A 22,637-nucleotide genomic window follows, 5' to 3' on the forward strand; every position below is an offset into this window, starting at 1 on the left:
TGTGTGTATGTGTATGTTTTACAATGTCACTTTTAAATTCCAAAGGAAACCATGCAATTGACTTAACGTTTTCACTTATAATGAAACTAAATAATTTAAATCACATACTGAGCCTAGATCTATTGGCCTCATTTTGCTCATTTGGTTATTAATGTTGAAAACAGATATTAGCATTAACAATAACAGTGATAGCTCACTCTCATCTTAATGAAGATTTATATGCATATACATCACCCTTGCATTCCACAAAGATCCTGCAGGGAGTAAGTGTTTTAATAACTAGAGTTAAATTCCAATTGCAGGGATGTAGTCTCAATGCTATCGCCACACAAAGTTGTATATCAGGAGAGTTGCATGAGTTCTCTGCCTCGGTTTCTCCTTTTGTGTGTTTGCATGTGTTTGTGTGATCATATAGTCCATTTTTGTATACTGAGATACCAGAATGGTTTATAAATTAATATGTATCAGAGGCTCAAGTTGCAATAAATGAAAATATAAATATGATCATATCGACAAGATAGGAATACTTAATAAAATAGAGTTGTTGAGGGATTTTTTGCAGAAACTGGGACAGAGCTAGCGATCCCATTCTTGCCTAGCTTGTCAGTCTAAATACACTTCACTCATAAGTAATTGCTGGGCAATTATACAATTGTATAAGCAACCGTGTAAGCAACTGTGCCCTACAGGCTTTTGAAAGACCTGATGCGGGTTTAAAATTTAACTCCTACTCAATGTAGCCATAGAACAAATAGTAAAATACTGAATACGAAACTGAAAAGGTCCCTGTAACATGTCCCCCAGCAGGAAGGAACCGAAGTTTTACCTCCAAGCCTTTTTTTCTGTTGCTTTGTAAATACAATGTTTTCCTGTTTCCACAAACAAGTGAATGCATGCTCAGAGAGCCCATTCTCGCCTGTTAATACAAAAAGCCCAAGAAAACACACATGATACGAAACTGTCCTTATCACTAGATGGACTGGAGATGAGAGCTGGTCATGCTGCCCCACGCAAGTGTGCGCCCGGCCTTGTCAACCGCCTCTGAGACGGCTCTCAGAGTTAAATATAGAAAGGTGTGCACCTGCAGTCCTTGGAGAAGAAGTGAATACGTCTTCCAGCGGGGGTAACCCATGTTTCCTATTGTCATCGGGACAGGTGGCCAGCAAGTACCAGCCACGGTTTAACTATTTTGCATTAGCACTTTTTCAGGGCACATAGTAAAAGAACAACGGGGAAGAGAGCAGGGGCCCAAAGGCAAGCTGGAACCCAGTGGGACCCAGGGAAGCCAGCTGCGCATTCTCGTGCAGCCATCAGCAAAAAGGGAAAGTCCAGCTTGCTGGTGACATTGTGACAAATGCTTGCACTCTGGCAGACGTTTCAGCTGAGGTTCTCTAACCCTGTTTATTGCCCTAACGTGGCAAAGACATGAACTGTGCAGAAAGCTGACACAACCGCGAGAGTGGAACAGTGTCCGCAGAGGGAACGAGGCCTGTTCATGGATGGGATGCTTTTTAAGTGGTTTTACGTTCGTAGAGAAGGGGCATGAGTGGTGGGAGTCCCAGACACGACTTATTTGGCTTCTGTATCCTTTTTTTCCATAGAATCTGCACATTCACATGCTACAAAAATAAGAGTTTACATTCAGGTCAAATCTGATCTGAAATATTCATGTGCAATACCGTGTGGCCCCAGCAGAAAACCTACGAGGTCACTGACTCCCCTGCTTTCACATCAGGGCAAATCCAGGCATTGGCACTGTCGGGTTTAGAAATCCCTGGAGATCACACACACACACACACACACACACACACACACGCACGCACGCACACACACAAACACACACACACACACACACAAACACACACACACAGAGGAATATATAATTTGGTTCTGAGATCTCCTTAACATTTATGATAAAGAGGAAATGTATCTTGATAACAAAAATGACGTCATATAAAATACGTTTCCGTGTTAATTCCTAAAAGTAGACATATTCTTTTTTTTTTAAGAAACCTTAGCAAGAGGAAGGCAAAAGTGTTTTCCTTCCCCAGACTGTAGAAATTCTGTGACATATATCTGAATGTACCTTGAGTTTGAGTAATCACTAGAGCCTATATCGGGTTTGCAATTAGCGGATCCTCTGTGACCTCGCAGGGTTCAGAAACGTGGACAGTGGCATCATCAGAGATTCCCCTGGGATCATACCTGGTGATCTGCCTCCATACTCCCTTGCCCGCTGAAGGAAGGCCTGCTGCTCTCAAGCCAATCCCATGAGGAGGAAGCAAGTTTAGTCAGCTTCCATTCAAAGTTCATTTTCAGTGCATAGTAAGCCATGTACTGATGAATGGCTATACAGCCTCGGTGATGTACGCCCCCTTTATTCTCCACTCAGCTGTTTGCCTTCCACACAAAGACTTCTTCTCAGGGGCACTGTTTGGGTCATTGGAGAATGGGGTTGTCAGACGGCTTTGTAATTGTAACCATAAACAAATTACTTTAGGAAAAAGGCCAGAGCTACCAGCAGCCATCAAAGAGATTTGTCAAAACTGCTTCTGATTATTTTCTTATAATCAGATTCCTTATTAAATAGAAAAAAGAAGTAACTGCAGGTGAAACGATGACAGTTTTTGCAAAAGCTATAATGTCTAAAGTAAAAGACACACTATAGCCGAGGTACGCAAGTTATTTCTACTTTAAGACATTTATTTCAGATGACAAAGGAGAACAAACGTCTCTCTTCTATGAAGGTTTGAATGAAAGTTCTGGTTAAGAGGAGTTAATTCCGGTTATTCAGATGTTCATTCTATTGTATCCAAAAGGGAGCTGGCTGATCCAGTGTCAAAAAGAACCAGAAAGGTCCTGTGACCTGGCAAGTCCAGTCAACCCAGTACAGAAAAATGGGAGCCCCCTGGCACACTGTGACTAAGGAACTCAGAACTGAGCTTGACCCTTGCTGGGCATTTGGGTTTGTTTACCCTCAGCAAAATATGCCTTTCTTACAGGAAGTGGGAGTGGGGCTGGTGGGGAAGGTTTTAAAAAGCTTATTTAAAAAAAAATGCACAAAAGCTTCTAGAACATCAAATGGCTCTTACAAAACAACATTTTGATGAGTTAAGTGTAAATGAATCAGAAACATATGGGTTACATTTCCCTCCAAAAACACAGGGGTCTCAAAATTAAAGAAGAAAAAGGGCTTGGGGCAACGTGCATTTGAGTTTTCCCTGAATCCAAAAGCATTTGAAATAGTTCTAGACAAGCAGCAGGCCCAGAATGCGTGCTGGACATTAAGGGGTTTTATAAGTTTGAAAAATGTTGGATAGTTAAAGTTCCCTCTTTGAAGAATCTCAGATGTGAGCTAGTTTTATATGATTTTTTTTTCCTTTAAAGGCACAACCGTTCGGGGCAGCTGGCATTGATTATTTTATTCTTGAAAAAAAAGAGTGTTTAAAGTAAACTGATGGCATAATTTGTTTAGACAAAACAACCCTTAAGCAGACAAAAAGGCTAACGGACTAAGAAAGGTTGTTTGTATATATGGGGGAGAGAGGTGGGATAGGGTATCAGAACCAGATATCTTAGTTCAAGTTTCACAAAAGCCTAGAATGTACAGATAGTTTACGTATGCAATCATGTATGTATGTGTACATATATGGGTATATATATATATATATATATATATACCCATATATATATATATATACACACACATATATATATATGCGTGTATATAAGTACATTTGTGTATGTATACACACTATACACACAGGTAAACATTATTACTATGTATTTTCTCAGATCTCTGAATAGCCCATTCTAACATCATTCACTGATGCCACACACATAGTAAGTGCCCTGATGCATGGACATGGGACAGCTAAATTCCTAACTGAATTTTTACTCTCTCCCTTGCTCTCTAATTCATAGTCTCTTCCACTTTGTATTATTCTCATATACACACGAATGGGAGACATTTACTACAAACCGAACTGAACTAGAAATTGCTACAAGTGATTTCAATAAGAATGTGTTTAAAGACTGTAATGTTTATTCCATGATGTTATGAACAAAAAAGAAGATGCCTAGGTTTTATTTTGAAAACACAGAAAGTGAGGGGATAAGAAGGGGATAAATATACGTTCTCCATTGCGAGAATGTTAACATCTCACTTTCTGACCCGGAGAAGAGTTAACCAACTCCTGTAACAAGCATGCCAATAACCAAATGGAGTAAGTTCCCTGCACTAAGTCAAGAATGGAAGAATGAAGAGGTTTGGACCAGCAGCCACTAACTTCACTGCCTCTATTTCTAAAAGGTACCATTACAATGTCCATAGGAGACAATAGTAAGCAATAAGCTCCATTTGTTGAGCATACAAATGACCCCCCAAAAATTAACACTATATATGCCAGGGAGTCTCAATCTTTTTAATTAAAAAAAATTAAAATTTGGAGTGTTAATGCTATTTTCACTGTTGTTGTATTTAACATTGCATCAATCTTCTTATTGTGCCCCCAGCACATTTCCCCTACCCCAAATCAGGCAAACTATCGTGACCTATATATTTCTAAAATTTAAAGTGATTTTAATGTGATTCGATTTGAGCATTATTTTCTGACAATTTCAAGCTCGAGAGTCACTGCCAATGCCCCTACACTGTAGCTTCTCCTACGGGATTTTAAAGCATCATAAAAACTCAGCAGTTGAAACAGCGTCAAAGATCATCTAGTTCAACCTTTATCTAATGCTGGAATCCCCTCTACAACATTCCTGAGAAGGGTCATCCCGTCTTAGCTTAAAGGCCAGACATACATACTCCTCTATCTTCGACTCCACGAGGCAACTCTACTTCAGTGGAAAGTGACCAAATACCACCCACCACCCCTTCCTCTCCCCTTCAAAGCTCAGTAGTATGTGGGGTCACTGCTCAGGGCAGAGCATAGAGAACACTGGCTCATAAAGGTCTCACCTGACACTTAGTAAATGACCCCTAGTCACATATAACTTCTCTTCCAGAAGAGAGAGAGCATGCCAACAAAGCACTGCAAATACAACAGAGCACTGCCCAATTAAATACAATAAACTTCTTAACACAAAGGCTGTCATGTGTCACCCACACTGATAGTCAAGGTGGCTCTCTAGAAGAGAACAGCTGGCTCTGTTTGGCCTTATTAGCAAAATCCATACTCCAGTGCCAAGACTAGACCAAAACAAAATGGAATCTAAAGTCTCCTTAATTGGCTATTCCCGCAAGTCAAGATGAGTCCCTGGTTTGGATTCTAAACTAAATATTTATAAAAAGCATTTGGTAGCAAGAAGCTATTCATCTTAGGATGCCCCATTAATAGCTGTGACAATGACGTGTGAGAAAATTCTTTTCTAGTTTAGAGTCCCTTTAGGCAAAAGAATCTCTACTGTACAGGCAAATTCAGGGCTTCATAATAAGTCATTAATAGTGCAGTACAGGAAGTGGTTTGTGGAATACTGACTGAAAGGTTGCAGTCAACAACAACGTGGTGCAATGTTACAGGGGCTACATTTTGAATTAAGAGTCCTTTTGTGCAACAGGTGAAAATAATGAGGACTAGACACAAGAAAATATTCAAGGGAGTGTTGGGTCAGGCTAGCCTCCTGGCAGCCACAAAGAAAGCCAGATGCCCTGTGCTGTGAGTTTCAACATATGATTGATGACTCAAGCCCCTTTAGAATAGTGTCTTTGGAAACGGTTTGCTGTGGCTCTGGCCAATCCTCTTTCTCATGCTGATTTCCTTCACATAAATCTCCCACATGAATCAACCAGGGCAGTGGTACTGAAGGGTAGGCTGAGTAGGACTGGGCAAGGAGTATCTGTCATCTTTAAGAGTGCCATAATCCCCGCAACCAGAAGGATCTTCAGATGTGACCTTGGGCACCTCAGAGAAAAAATAAACTTTGCCCAACTGTCATCCTACTTTAAGCATTTAATGGTTTGCCTTCAGGCACCATTTATGCAATGGCCACCACCATACCCCAGTGCCTGGCCCATGGTAGACACCCACAATGTATCTGATGAATAAAGGATTGAGTGGGTGCCAATCTCCCTCTTCAGGAGACACCACACTCAGGATTTCACCCATTGCAAAGGTCTGGCTACAGTATATACTGGGAGTGTGGCCGCTCAAGGATGTAGTGTCAGTGTAGAATGCTATTCGGATCCTATCTCCATCTTGCAAGATGAAGCGACGGTCATAGCCAGAGGAAGAGGGGTCTTTCACACCATCTAAGCAGCAGTTTGTTCAGAGGTGGCCAGCGCAGAGCACCATCTCAAGACTCATCTCTGAGGCGTTGTATTACAGAACAGTGTTACGGTGCCAGGGTTCAAATCGCGGCTCTGCTACTACCTACCTTTGTGATCTTGAGCAAATGACAGCCTCTCTGGGCTTCAATCTTCCCATTGTAAAAGTGGAAATAATAAACGTGTCTACTATGTCACGGGGTCACTGAAATGTTTAAGAGTTTATGTACAGAAAGGGTTCATATGTGCAACAGCTAGCTGCTCAGTACGCAAGGTTCACTGTCATCTCTCAAGTGTAGGCCAATATGGCCACAGTGGGAGATACGCAGTATCCCAGGAGGCACCGGGGTTCAACATTAGCTGTTGGGCTTCTTTTGGAAAAACCCCTGTTCATCTTTCGACCCTGTAGGGTTCCCATATTGTGGCAATTAAAGAAGATGTGCAGAGGGAAGTCCCTGGGGAAAAGCTGCTGAAGGTCTGTCTGCTTGTCAACGAAACTTCTGAAAAAGTTTGCTCCGTCTACCCTAAAAATAGAACTGGAGCCTTTGTGGCACGGCCACTTCCCGCATATCTAGACCGGGTCACTGTGAGTCTCCCCAGGCAATTATCCACGCGCTCAGATGTACTTCCCTGAGAAATGAGAACATGGTAGACACAAGAGGGCTGCTCTCAGACCCAGAGAGGTCTCACAGATACTGAAGGGATTATACTTATTCTGTGTAGCCTCCAGGGCAGAACTACAGCCAAGAGCTGGAAGCCCCAGAGAGGCCCTTCTCATACATACAATGGACTTCGTATCAGAACCATCCCAAAAGTAAGGAATTAGATGCCTTCGGAGGCAATTTAGTTCTCCTTCCACTTTATTTTTTTGGACTGGCAGAAGCTGGGTACCCACTGGTGTGGACAGTGAAGAAAGGACTTGCCAAAGACGAACAGCTAGAATTTCCTGTGTCTTTCCATTTCATTAAAAATGAAGGTCTAATAATCTGACAGTTTAAATGCAAGATGCCTTCTTGGACTTTTTTAATCGATGGGGCATAAATGTCCATTAGCCACAACAGATTTGGACCCGAAATTTGGAATTCACTGAAACAGCTTGCAAGATATTAAAGGTCTCTGTCCCCTGAATATATTATCCCCCCACCCTCTGCTTTTTGTCCAGTGAGGAAATGGAGCAGTTTCTCTATTACCCTTTAGAATAAACCTATGAAAGGTAAAAATTGCTTATTTTTCCTTTAAAAAATATTTGATTTTGTCCAATCTCCTCAGTCATTCAGTGTAGGCTACCTCGTTCATTGTAAACTTTTAAACTTTTCTCTCATAAAAGGTACAAATAGTCTTTAGGAGAAATTAGTTAAATGGCTCCCAGAAAGCGGTGTTGTTTTTTACCCCTTTCCAACCACTGCTGTAAGTATCCCAGGTCACTAATAAAAGGTAAACAAATCTGAAAATTGATCAGATGTAACAGATATGATTAAAAGGAACACAATGAAAAAGAAAAATGATGCTCATGCTCTGGCTTTTCTTTTTCTAAATGCCATTAGACCTGCCCAAGGAAGTGAATAAAACTGTAGCTACCAAGCCATTTATAGGAATAAATATCAGGAATTCAAAAGATAGCAACAGAGAACGGTGTGGTCTGGAGTTAGAAGTAACATGAGGCTTCTCTCCCATGGCTGCTGAAGGCAGGCTGAGCTCCCAGCATGCAGAGAGAGGTGCTGAATTGATGGGAGGGAGGGCAATAGCAAGTTAAAGGATCAACATTATGCAGGCCAACTCAACTTGGCATTTTTCCACCCCAACCGCCACAACCAAAATGCAGCGTTACGATTGGAACTCCTCCTTTTGACAATAAAGTAACATCAGAACTACGTTCAGGAAATCCAGTTGCTGGAAGATGTTTAAGGAAACACAAATTCACGAATGCCCATTTCATGACCTACCAGCCACCCCCAGCCCACACATACTACAAGGTAAGGCCCAGATTCTCAAGTGAGACTATAGTCAATCTCAAACTTTCTCATCATGTGGGGAATAAAAAAGAAAGAAATGGAAAGATGAGACCAAAAAAAAAAAAATGCCTGGAAAAACAGCCCTAACTTTGGCACTGTACTTCTTCTTTTGTCTCTGTATGTTCCACATTTTGTTAGTGGCATTTACACTTCTGTGGCTTTTTTTGGTTGTCATTGTTAAATGAATGTTTACCTATGAAATAATAAAAGATGCATTAACTCCAAGAACCTGGACCATTTCTTTGAAGTCATGTAGGCACATTCATTCAGTTATGTCTTCCCCTTTCTAATTCCTATGAACAAGAGCAAAATATAATTAATTAATTAAAGCTCGATGAAGATTTATGAGTGGACTCTCTTCCCAAATTGTACCCCTGTAGCTGGGTGAGGCAGCTTAACTAAAACATTTCTGAAAAACGCCATGAGCCATGAAGTTTCTGACTGGCGTATCATTTATGATACCCCTGGGGAGGAGGCCTTGCCTAAGAAAACCGAGGCCCAGCACCCCATAAGGTTCTCATTACAAACAGGAATGTGCCAGGCCAGATGCACTGGGGGTCGTCAAGCTTTGCAACCCCTCCTCCCCCCAAAAAACTCATAAATTTTGTGGAATATATTGCTTTCCCTTGAATTTTTATGATTATGTTGAATTTAAGGAAACTTATCCCATACTTCATCATTTACCTTAGTTTGTCAGAGTTTTTTGATATCCACAAAGTTCTATGAACTTTCTACTAATCACGTTTTCTACATCTTAAAACTACAAACCCACATATTTTCAGCCAGCCGCGAATTTTAAAGCTCCTCTCTTTTTCTAATTTTGGTATAAAATCGCAGGCTGAATAGATTTCAAAGTTCTTCCATTGGCCAAACTCACCTCTACATCTTGTATCAATGCAATGCACTTAATGAAAGATGGAAAAAACTGGCAGTCAGGGTATAAAAGGTAGTCACTTGGTACCGAAAATTAATGGGGATGACACTGTAGCATTCATGGCCCAAGTAAAAGACTCCCCAACTCCAGAGTCAAGGGGAAGAGCAGGTATGACTGGACATGGTGGGTTGGAGTTGGGCACCTAGATAAAGTTTAGTGGTCGCTCACATTTTAACTTGTTTTCGTGAATTTTAGTGATTTTAGTGTTATTACAACTACTTTATAATAACATGGATTCCAGGTTTGAAAATTTAACCGATCTCACGTTGATGACCAACCAAATAAAAAATCTTTCAGCTAATTGTGTATTAAGAGGGGCAATGTCTGCCTCACTGTAGCTGTGGTAGTTCTTAATACTATGCCCAAAGCAGAAAGTCTTCCTTAATCCAGAAACCCAAAGGCAGGGCAAGGGCTATACAATCTAGCCTCATCTAATGAGATATGAAACAGGAGACGGAAAGATCACACTCTACCCATAAACATTTGGACAGGAAAAAACTACGAAGCCAGATGTAATCCTGTGCTAAATCAAATTATAAGAAGCAGATAAAATCACAACTTTATTCAATGTGTCATTTATCACGGGTGACTAATGCATTATTTGTATAAAGTTAAAATTGAGCTTTGAGAAACTATGAAATAAATCAAATGCCCTATTTTATGTAATTTTAACAGACAGATCCCATTAGGATTCTGCTATGCATAGCTGTTGGTTAAAATCATTGACCAGTATCCTTATAAATTAATCAACTGAGGTAATACAGCCTCGGCTGTCATTATTTGCTACTAAACCACATTTAGAATTCACTTTAACTCTTCAAGCCTCTTGAACTAGGTTTATCAAATTTCTATTTTTTTCTTCAAAATACATGAATGACTATGTTTGTTTACAAAAGCCTGTATGGTGAACATGTGCCACTGGTGTTTTTTCAATGGCATTAGTGTGTGCATTGGCATTTTATTATCATTTCTTGGTAAAATGCCAATCAGAAGCCGACAATAACAGTCTTCATCCTTGTTAGTCGGCAGTTTTACCACTGGTCTAAGTATGCGTGCACTGCTGAAGTTTAAACTGTTATAGAACTTCAAAACCAGTTGGCCAAAATATAGTTAATAGTCAACTTTTTTTAAAGGTCCATTGTGGCTCTTGTGTTCCTCCTGTATCTCTAATACTCAGATACATTTCATTTCTGATTATGAGACCTGATTTATTAAGGACACATAAGTATCTACTGTTCCTCCTCCTAGTATGTACCTTAATGTCTGGTTAATTTAACTAACTGGGTGTTTTCTCTCCACTAAAATGTCCAAGATCTCTTTCTTCATTGCCTTTCATCTTTCTACCTATATTCTCCTACCTGCATCATCACCTTTAAGTTTGTACTGTGAAGACAATACGATAATCTTCCAAGGATTTTTTTTTTTCAAGATTATTTTTAATGCTTTGAAGTTGCCCATCAAAATCTATGTCCAACTCTGTGAAGGTAGGGGTAAAAACACCTATCTTTGCAGGTGCATGTTCAATGAGGTGATATGTGTAAATCATGTGATGTAACACCATGCAAATGCTAGTTCTCTTACCCCAACTATCGATCCATCTTACAGAGTTCTTAAAAAATCAACACATATGGAAAGTTTTCTGCATATCCTTTGGATAAAATTATAATATGAATCCTCCAGAGGCATAAATAGAAAATGTGAGAGGGCTAAAAATATATGTTAGGAAAACCCAAATCCTGGGTTAGCGTCCAAAGCAAGAACTACTTTAAAAAAAAAAAAAAAGAAGAAGAAAAGAAAGAAAAAACAAACAAATAAAAAACACAGGCATCTGGCTCAAAGGAGATAATGCTATGAAAGTGTGGAGAAAAATATTCAGCAAATGTTTGAAGGCACGTTTCACCACCTCTTTGTACATCAATCCAGTGATTGTAACAAGTGAAGATACCTTTTATTTTTAAAGTCAGCACAATTACCCTTACAGCATCGCCATAGATACTAATGTAGGTATACCTCATGAAAAAAATGCTACATGTAAAAATCTAAAATCACAAATCTGATAAGCTTAGGGCTGTTTGGGATAGATATTACTCTCATCAGCAAGGAATTCCCTGCAGGATTCCTGGCAGTCGAGATGCCCACAGAGAGCATTTAATTTATAAAACTGTAATAAGTATGCTATTTCAGGAACATATCAATTGAAGGTAAGGCAATACACTTACCTGTATCTGCCTGACCATCGTGATTGTAGCTCTTTTCTTAGACCTCATTCTTGCACCCCTGAACAATCGCTTCACAATTTCACTGCAAATAGCGTTAAGCGGGTTATTGGACATCAATCCATGTATTTATTCAACAAAAAGTAAGTAAGCACCTACTGTGCCACTGTTCGAAGCACTAAACGTGCAGCAGCATGTAACGCCTCCATCAAAATCTCTCCCCTCATTTAGCTCATGGTCTTGACAAATTTACAGACCTTCCTCCAAGAACTAAATCTGGAACTTACACCAAAGAGGAGCAGACTTATGTGAGGTCAGTTATACCTCATATTTACTTATGGAGTTAAAGCCAATGCTGATTAGTAAATATTAAAAATAAGTAACAAAGGCCTCATCAGTCTAGTCCACTGCATAGCCCCACAATTTTGCCAGCAATTGTGCCAATTTTGAAACATTTGTTTCGATTGATTCAGGAAAGAAAATTTTCATTTGGTATGTCTTTGAAGAATGCTTACAAAAATATTTACATAATTCAGACAATCAAAAATGTCATCAAGAGTTTTTTGGTTGCTCCTGAGCAAACGGTGGTCAGTGTCAATGAGACTACTCCACTCAGCCAAACAAAACTTGAGCAATTATACGATGCATGTGAGTTATCAAACCAGATAACTCAGGGGCCAACGTCAATTGTTTACTATTGAGAATTGGCTGCTCCTGTTCTTCTAACCAGTCTAAACTTCTGGCTTTCCATCTCCCTCTGGACTGTGCTAATAGTAATAAAAGAGTTTTCATGGGCCTTGATGAAGATTATTTCTCCTACTCTGGCTCATTCTCTCTCCCCTTGTAATTCCTATTTCACTCGCATCCATGCCACAGAACTTCCCCATATCTAGTTCTACATTCCAAAGTCAAGTCAGTGAGGCCAGAGGTCATCTTTCACATTCCTCTCATCTCCTTCGAAAAGTGACTGCTGGGTGCAGAGTAGGTACACAATGAACACATTCTTCATAGAGCTGACAAACACTGAACTAGGCATGAGGGCTCCTGACCCAGCTTTGTCACTTACTAACTGTATGTCCTTAGACAGGCAACTTTCCCATCCTGGGCCTCAGTCTCCTCATCTGTACAATGAGGAGGCTGGACCAGATGATCCTAAAGAACTGTCCAGTCTTAAAAGACTAGGTTTGGAGAATTGATTAATGTCTACACACCAGAGCCAAGCCTTTTGCCAGCAAATAAGCAATGACTAATTGATGACATCTCTCCATGATTCCATGACGCTTCATCAAAAACATCCATCACATCAGAATTTAATTTAGTTACTGTGGCTGTGCCGACCTGGCATAAAAACAACCAGTCCCTTTGGATAATTAATCTATTTTTTTAAAAAAAAAATTAGTTGAATGACATTCCAGAAGGAGAAATAAAGCCTCTGTGATTGAATTTTTTATTGTTCACCAGATAGTTAAGTCGTCATGTACATACTGCCACAGTCAGAAGGTTAATCTGACCTCATAACACACTCATTCTAGCTGGTTGGTTTGATCAAACCAAACCAGAGACCCAAAGACCAAGAAGACATCAGACGCCTAAGAAATTTCTTCTAATGACGATTGATAAAGCCAAGATTGCAATTTCAGCAGCACTACAAGATAAGTAGAGTTTATTTTTTATTTATATACAAAAGAAACCATTTCAATGTTATTTCCAGGAGATACGTCACCGACAAAACACAAATTTTAGACTGCAGGAATACAGTTTAATCAAGCTCACCAAGCAAACTGGTATCCGCAAATGAGATACGGTTTTCACTGAAGATGGTAGACAATGCAGAAAACTAGTATTTGGAAATTTAACAAAACAATCCATTCTTTATAGGATAGAAGTAATGTGTTCTTCCTTTTCCTTTTTCCAGCAAAAGGAACATTGAAAAAATAAACAGATGAGTGATTTTGTGTTTGCAATGAAAACAAAACCTGTTTCCTTAGTTTATTTCCCAATGTGTGGCTTTTATACCTTCTTATACCAGCACATGCTTATTGAAAATCCAAATCAAAGATTACTTTAAATCACTGATTCTCTTTTTCAAATGAAGCAAAATGCACAGGTCCATAAAATATAGCATTTCATAAACTAAGCATTCCATAATCAAAATCAAATTCTAGCTGTAGTGCTATTGTCAGCCCTGCTTAAATCATGCCATTTTACCTAAACACTCAGATAATCTTTCTCAACTCAGTAAGTAGGTGGATGTTAGCAGCTAAGGTCATCGAAAAGATTTACTTTAAAATAAATTCAACAATTCAGAGCATCACCCTCTCCATGGTATAAAGTGTGCCTTGCTTTGAACATGCATATAAAATTTCATTAAAGTGCAACATAAAAGTTTTACATTAGAGGAACCCAGTGCTGGACCTTTGTTTAACAGTCATGATAATTTATGGCGTGGATCTGCTACAGTTAAGTAGAAAAACAGCCTTCTCGTGATGAAATACAAGTCATAAAGGCTGAAACTCAAGGAAACTAAGTGGAATCCCAATCCTCCGACCACTCAATTCTTCTTCAGATTTTTGTCACACATTCTTCTCTAACGGTCTCCATACGGATTGAGACACACTATCAGTCTGTTAACTCCTATACTCCTATGCCTCCAAAGTTGGATTGTATTTTTTTCGGTTCTAAGCCTATCTTAGAATTCTTAGAAATTCTATTATTTCAAATCACACTGATAAACATCATGTTTTCATTTTGCCTTTTCCTATTAAGCTTCTTCTGTAACCATTGTTCTTTCTCATTACTTTCCACAAAGAGAGAAGACTGACTAAAGGACCTTCAAACAATTACAATGAGAACACTATCAAACAGGCAGAGGGCCAGTATTATCACCAGGATTTACTAAGCAATTTTCTTTAAAAGATAGGAGCATTTGCCTAGAATACTTTTTGAGATGATGGAGCTCTACCATCAATCAACAGATGTTTATTGAGCACATGTGATGGGAAAGGCACTGTGTTAGATGATGCAAGACGGGGCGATACACCATCCCTAAGAAACAATGTGAATATTAAAACATAAACAACTTAATGCAGCAGTGGTGAAAAGAGCAACATCACAAAGCCAAAGAGCATCCACTTACTATGTAAACTTAGGCAAGTCACTCAACCTTTCTGAACTTCAGTTTTCTCATCTACAAAATGGAGCTAATAATACCAGTCCTGCCAAATCCACAAGGTTATTGTGAGAAACAAATAAAATAATAGATGTGGTAAGTTACAAAGCTTTGGAAAGAAGTGTTAGCCACCTCCTACTCCCAGCTTTGCGGCTCCAAATCAACCAGATAAATATACCATGGTCTTCTTTATGTTCAAATATCAAATCTTCGAAATTAGGGCATTCAAATCGAAATGGACATTTACCAAGGGCTTGAGTTATGATATAGATATAGATATAGATATAGATATAGATATAGATATAGATATAGATATAGATATAGATATAGATATAGATATAGATATAGATATAGATATATAGATCTATATATCTATATGATATAGATATAGATAGATAGATAGATAGATAGATAGATAGATAATTTGCCAGCCTTATGTTTTAATTAAAGGGGCATCCATAAAAGAAGTACTAAGAGACTGTATCAGTACATAAATTGTTCTTTTTTTTAAATTAAAAGTAAAATGCTGAGCTCCATGGCTAGTCAATTACATGGCAATTCCACATATTTTTTTTACACAATGATAACCTAGACGATCCAATCCATTTGTTTTAGTGAGAGCTAAATGTTTGAGACCACACAGTAACAATAAATGCTAGGCAATGAGGTTTCCTGGGAAGACACCTGACCTGGAAATTGGGAGATGTGGATTTCTGACCTAGCTCTACTATTAACCAGGCCGCGTGAACTTAGGTGAGTCAAACAACCTCTCCAGGGCTGTTTGCTTATCTGTAAAATGGGGATAACACCTGCATATTTGAATTTACAATGACAGAATGGGATGGCATATGAGAAAGGATTCCACATGTTGGAAAGGCTCAGACAAAATGTCAGTTATTAATAGTGTAGGCTCTGGGGATCAGCTCTGAATTGCATCACTGAGTAGCTAGTGATTCTATTACTTCATCTGTAAAATAGAGATCATAACAGGTCCTATCTCATAAAGTTGTCTGAAGGATTAAATGAGATTGAGTATTTAAAGTACTAGCTACTGGGTGATGTTTAGGACACAAAGCAAATATTACTTAAATAATAATAGCAATGATGATGATACGTTGTACCACACACAGTGAAACATACATACATACACACACAGGCGCACACACACTTCAAAACGTTTCTCCAGGTTGTGGTCTAGAGTTCTTTAATCAGCAATACGTTTTTTTCCATTATCAGTAAACCAGTTTTTTTAAATCTCTCTTTCTTTATCCTATGGCAATCAGATAAAAAAAAAAAGACTAAATTAAAAATGAAAAATGCAGTCACGGTATAAATTGTTTTGTCTACAGGAGAGGCTAATCAAGTATATAGCAGTTTCCCTTTTGAGGTATGACCTACGGCTATAAGCTCACAAGGCTACAGCTTCTAGACTATTCCAGAAATGGCCATTTTATGGGACTTTTACGATTTTGAAATTACATTAAATATGTGCAAATTTTGCATGCAAGAAATAGACTTAGCTAAGAATAATGGGCATGAAATAAAGGTTTGGTACACTAAAGTCACTTCTATTCAACAATAATTAGCATGTTTAAATACAATATAATTTTTATCCATCCACAAAATGTTTAAATGTTTGGAATCTCGTTTATGTCTATAATGACAGATTCATTTTTGAGGCAGTCATTTTCAATCCTGATTTGTATATTTTAAAGTTGTTAAATGCTTGACTGAATCATTAGCAAAACAATTCATGTATCATTAAACTGATTTCTAACATGAGATAATTTTCTTCCTTGTCCAATAAATGCACCTTTTAAGATTTACGGAGATAGCTTTTATTCTTTGGGGAGGTTTGGGGAGCTGTGGAAGAGACCTGATCACAAACTAGCTAATTTTTCCGCCTTGAGTCTCGCCTCTCCGTATACCACCTTAAGAAACTCACCCCCAAATGGTTTGCTGAATGAATGCTCAAACACCCTGGAGAATACATATTCTACTGGCAAAGGAAACAGACCATAGGCCATTTCTCTTTGAACGGAAGAGAAACAGAGGGGACAGGGGAAAAAGATAAATGGATGGAAGTAGAGAATGAGACATCCTGGCAATTTGTAGGCCACTGCCTCTATATTCCTGCTAACCCCAGATTGGAGACAGTTGTGTTCTTTCTCTCTCCCACAACTTCCCCTCCACGAACGGGCTTCTTCCACGCTTCCAGAGGACCGCAGCTAAGGAGGCCTCCGAAGACCTGTGTGCGCAGAGCAGGCTGAGGCAGCCTGGCTGCTGCAGAGCACGGGTCATGCCTGGCTTGAGCTGAAACAGTTCACTTTTGTCTGTAGAGCAGGGTCTCCGCCCCCTGCAAGGTCGAAGAAGACTGGGGAAAGTGTGGGCTGCTGGGGCAGGCCCTGGGGGCTCCCTTCACCGGAGGTGGAGAAGCCTGGCCTGCACATGGCCCCTTCTCAGCCTCGACAGCCCCACACAGACCTTTGAACTTTCTATTTATATAACAGTTTAGTGAGTTTAAGTCTCTTCCTGTAAAACTGCCCATTTGCAAGTTTGCCTCTAATTAGGCTACTTGTGAGACATCACATAAAAACTACAAACAATTGATGCAGTCCTTTGCAGTGAGAAGCCGGCCACTGTCAGAACTGTTTAACTACAATTTTCACTAGGCTTTTTAACGTTCTGATTTTGCTATCATGGTGGTTTTCTTTTCATTTTGTAATTTTAGGAATCTCTCCCCCTCTCCCTTTCTCTCTCTCTCACTTTAGTAATAAAAGAGAAATAAGCATCCCCACATAAAAACCTTGTCCTGTCACAAAGCAATACCTAATCAATATGGGGGGGGATGCTTATGGGACTGAAAGGCTACAGACTTTGTAGGCCCTCTAATTTTTGTTCCCCACCTTAAATAGGGATCAATGGCATCTCAATTACTGGTAAACAAGTCTAAATCTAGCCACATGATCTCCAGATACCTCAAGAATTCATTTACTGGGTTACCGCAGGGAAGCCTAAAGAATGATTTAAACAATAAAATTTGATTTTGTTCTTTACTATTTTTTCTTTTCTTAAGAGCAAGTGGTGTCTTTAGTGAGCACAGACATCTGCACCTTCCTCTTCTTGCACAGAATGGTTCATATTAAATTCAGACTCAGGTGAACACTGCTCATTCATCCAGGAATCTTAAAGAACTTGAGCTTTGGCCCTTTAATCGAGTCCAGAGCATGACCCAGTAAGATATTCTTGCAGTTTGCGTAATCCAGGGCTATGTTCTGTTAGGCACTGAGCACTCCCAGACTGGGCACATACGCATAATGCAGCATCATTCATGCCCCATCCTTTCCATTCGAATTCATCCTGACAAATGTGTTTGTTTATAAATGGGCACACACTTTTTGTTTACTATAGTCAAGTGTTTGCAAATAACACATATGCCTTTGCATATACAGTCTTTCTTCATTAATTCTAGGAAAATTAGCTCGTTTTTAGCTGGCCTGATCTATTTATTGTCGGACATGTAGGGTTGTGGTAGACGTAACTCTGAGCTATTTTAAGTAAATGTTGAGAAAAGGTACAATGTCAAAGAGATCCTTAAATTGGCTGGTACCTTTTTCCTCCTTAGACCTCCTGGGGAGCTGGGGAGTGGCTGTAGATGCCATCACTCTAAGCAGCTACTTACTTCCCAGAAGGAGAAGTAAACATATAATGAACATGTAATTGGCATGTTCTGGCTGTCCAAAGAGACTTTGGAAAGGTACAAATTTCCATTCAAGGCAACAGCAAGCTTTTTATTTATCCACGATTGTTACAATTATGCTCCTTTCCTCTGTGAGGGTGTACAAAGCACGCACAATCGCATTACACATGTTTACAAACACAGATGCATAAGGAAGCTTATCCCTCACAATCAAACAGTGAGAAGAAATTTTCCTGGATCATGTGCACAGAGGGAAAAGGCCGGCTTATTTATGCAGATGTGTTACACTAATTCATCGCTACTTCAGACAATATCCATGGAATGTCCAAATCTGCATGTTCCTCAACTGATATGGCATAGTTAGGGATCTGGAGGAAAAAAGCTTTTGCATTTTTCTTAATGTAAGAAAAGATATTCTCCGAAAGGGGGAGGGTGTATCTTTCTGGAAAAATAAAATAAAATCTAAAAGAGCACATCCCCTCTAAATATGTAAGTGCATGTGATATGACTAAACCGAAAATAAAATAATAAACACAAAAACCGAATACTTTGTATATGCTCAACATTTGAACTATACTCACAAAATCAGTTACAACAATGTCTGTTAAATTAATGTTACCCACACGATGTCTTAGTCAAATTCTATGCAAATAGTAACACTGTGGTTATCAGTTGTCTGCAAAATAAAAGTGAAACAGAGTAAAGGCTGTGTGCAGTAACATAATATTTAATTGAGCAGCAATGTTGTTATGATCTTTACTTTTAAATAACGGCATGGTTATTAAAGAATGGTAAGGTAATGTTTCTCTGCAGAGGTGATAACACCGTGCATGACATCAAAAATGCCTTACAGATTAATACTGATACAGTGTAATTTGTGGCTTCAAGGATTTACACGGAATTGCAGTAAAACAAAATCTATTTAAGTTCTTATTATCTTGGATTTGCAACTAACGGAGTCATGATTGGCTACTGACTAAGCGTATGACCCTTTTCTAAAGAAGGAAATTGCCTAAAATATCACATTAGCCAGGGAAATCCTTGTAAAAATACACAGCATTTTAACAACGGCTGCCAGTAGTTGAACATTGTAAAAGATTTCGCACTATGGGTCGGTACTATAGATTATTCTAACTAAATTTATAAAGGTAAGAGCGAAGAGTGCAATTCCAAGTAGCCACCGCCGCGCCCTCCCCCCATCTAATTCCACAGGCTGTGGGGGAGAAATTGACACGTTAAAATGTGACAAATTAATAATAATAACGTTATTGCGGAAGATGACTTTTTAAAAAAGTTAATAGATATGTATATCGCTATTTACGCACACGCGCGCTCACATCACGCAGAGAGGAACAACTTTCCGTCTCCCTAGTTACCTCTGCACCATCCTTCAAAAACCTCTCGTTGACAACTTTAAGGTATTTGGGGAAGAGCCGCCTAAATGTTTGAATCCCAGCTGGGTGCCTATTACACAAACCTGCGGGTGCCTCCCAGTGGGGGCGGACGGGGGTCGAGCGGGTAATTAAATGGGCAGTGACGCTGGAGCGGCAGACTTGGTGGCCAACTTCAAAAACCGCCGGTCCTGAAAGCCAAACGCTGAAGTCGGCCCAGACCCGGGGCCCCAGAGCTGTGGCCCCCGAAGCCGCCGCTTGGTGCCCGAGTACAAGGAACTTGGGCTGAGTGGGTAGAAGGGAAGGTGTGTGTGCCGTGCTGCGCAGGGACCGAGGTGGCGGGGGCGGCGGCCGCTAAGGAGACAGCGGGTGGCCGGTGGCACCTTGCTGCTGCTGGTTCCCCAAGGCCGGCCGCCGGCGTTGGTCACCTGGAAAGTTGAGGCATTTTTGGCGGGTAGTAGCCTGTGCCCTAGGAGGCCGGCCCAGCCAACCGTTCCGGGAGAAAATCCCAGCGGAGGTAGTGCGACTCGGTCCCCGGGCAGCACCAGATCCGATTTGGGCCAGATGCAACTCTTTGGACTTGAAGCGCCAAGCGACGCTTTGGAGACCCGCATCCCTCACTGTGCCTGCACCTCCAGCCACCCCGGCACCCGACAGAGAAGTCGCTGAGGCCGGGGCCAGAGGTGGCCGAGAGCAAGTGGGAGTGCGTCCGGGGCGCCCCCACCGCAGCCCCGGCTCCTTTTAACAAAGGCGAAAAGCCCAGCCCCAGCCCGAGGACCTGCATAGCAAAGGACAAGGCGAAAACCAACACCTACCACTGCTGCTCCAAGTCCCAGTCCCTGAAAAAGTCGAATAGATCCATAGCTGCCGGGCGGCGGCGGCGGACTGGCGTCCGTCCCTGCTCACGGCGGGTCGGCGCAGCTCTCGGCAGGGCTGGCTCGCTGCTCTCGGCGGCCCGGCTCTCTGGCCCTGCCCGACCGGCTAAAAGTGCCCGGGCCGCATCGGCGGCGGCGGCGGCTGAACAGGCGGCGGCGGCGGCCGCGGCAGCATCACACACTTACACACTCACAGGGGGCGGAGCCTGGACAGCCCAAAGCCGCGACATGGAGCCGGCACGTTATCATCCCCGGATCTGGCAGGGGCTCGCCCCGCCCGCCCGCGCCGCCCGGGACCCCCATCTGTCAAAATCAGCTGATGGGAGCAGCCACAGAGCTGGAGACCTGGGCCGGGACAGGGGCCAGAGGGGCAGTTACAGGGATGAGGGAGGGAGGCTGTCGAGGCCAGGAGGCAGGCTTCAGGAAGGGGACCCACGTCTCTGAACCCTCGCCCACTCCCACCACTTGGAGTAACTGTTTGGAAGCAGAAAAGAGCGAACAAACTGCTGCGAGAATGGGGGTCCATGCCCGCCGAGAAGTCCCTGCCCTGAGACGCTCCTCGGGCCGCCGAGCATCAAAGCAAACTTTAGCGGGCCCGAGCATCCGTCGGGCCTGCACCGCAAAGCAGGAAGAGCCAGGAAGGAGAAGGCGGTCACCTTCACCGTCCCCGCTGCGCCACATGCCCACACCGAGGCGGGCCAAGTGGGCCGCAGTGCTGTGCCAGGCTGTGGGGCGAAGCCCTCACCCAGTAGGTCTGCAAGCTCCCGGCCCTGGATTCGGTGGGCTGCAAGGGTGGGCACGAGTGACTGCCCTCGTGTACTCCCTGGGTTGGGGACTAGCACTCTGGGAAACGGTCGTACTATCCCCTTCCCCACACAACTATCATGTGCCTTGGGCAAAGGACTCCTTTACTTTCCTCCTCTGGGAAATGGGAAAACCACTGGGTGTGTGCCCACTATCCCACCCACCTGCTGCCTGTCTCCCTTCTGTTTGGATAATCCCTCTCTCTCCAGTGCAGTCTCCTCCCTCCCTTCAGCCTCCGCTCGCAGTCCAGCACCTGGTGGATCTCTTTAGCCAGTAGCCTTCAGGTAAGGCTTTCTGGCCTCCTATGGAAGAAGGAGCAGGACCGGGTCAGAAGCGGAAGTACTTCAGTGTCCCAGAGGCCTCATCTGCTTTCTTCATGTCGTTGTACAGAGGGAATAGTATTGGCGCGATACTGAAATCCTGAGGCTAGGACTCTCTTAGAAAGAGCTGTGGAGTGAGCATTAACGGAGCAGGATGCCAATTCTCTCTGACTCTGAGCAAGTCTCTTCTCTGGGGCTTATTTTCCCTATCCATAAAAAGAGACTTGATCCAGCCACCATCTGGCTCTTCCCGCGCTGGCGTTCCACTCCTTTCTATTTGAATATGCTTCTCTAATATTATCTCATAGTCTCAGAATCATCCAAATAGCTTTTCTTTACTTATTTGTTCAGAAGAAACTGAGACTGAGTAATTTGTTCAAGACCTGACATTTCTCCTAGGCGGAGACCCCAGGTTGGAACCCAGATTCTTGGGAAGCCAGTTTAGGGTTGAACCCAGAAAAAGGTGCTACAGCTCCTGACAGGTGTTAGACTTCTGAATCTGAGCTCGAAGGGGTCCAGGGTTTTCTCTCTTTCACATTCTTTATATGGGGACAAAAGTACACTACTAACACACAGAAACAGGACACCGAGACACTGCAACACCAGCATCCAGCGGGGCTTTCTCACGTGTTTATTTGTTTTGCATAGGACCAGGTTCCTAACAACACTAGTTGACTGACTGCATATCAACGAGTGGGCAGCCAGCCAAAGGAAGACTACATTTCAAATTGCCTTGTCAATTTGGCTACTTGTAAACTCCTCTTGTCAAAGCCTCTGAGGCTAAAGAGCTATTGGCAAACATGGTACCGGGAATTTTCAAATTATCCCTGGGTCTTATTTATTTGAGAAGTTCTAGTCTTCAGCCCTTGACAGTGAGCCCTTGAAATGGCACAGACTGCCCTGCTCAAATCCATGGCCCCCAACCTTTATGCCCTCAGTAAATGA

General features: G+C 41.6%; 1 protein-coding gene across 4 annotated transcripts in view; it reads right to left on the bottom strand.

The window, feature by feature from the left end:
* AFF2 (AF4/FMR2 family member 2) overlaps window positions 1–20,702 on the bottom strand; it is a 449,558-nt gene extending 428,856 nt beyond the window's left edge. For all 4 annotated transcript variants that reach the window (XM_023526244.1, XM_023526242.1, XM_023526243.1 and 1 more), the window contains exon 1: window positions 20,509–20,702. In XM_023526244.1, the coding sequence (XP_023382012.1) occupies window positions 20,509–20,555 (47 nt within the window). In that variant the 5' untranslated portion in view covers window positions 20,556–20,702. The remainder of the gene's footprint in view (window positions 1–20,508) is intronic.
* Between the last annotated feature and the right edge of the window lie 1,935 nt (window positions 20,703–22,637).

Source organism: Pteropus vampyrus, unplaced genomic scaffold, assembly GCF_000151845.1.
Source record: "Pteropus vampyrus isolate Shadow unplaced genomic scaffold, Pvam_2.0 Scaffold750, whole genome shotgun sequence".
Classification (NCBI taxonomy): domain Eukaryota; kingdom Metazoa; phylum Chordata; class Mammalia; order Chiroptera; family Pteropodidae; genus Pteropus; species Pteropus vampyrus.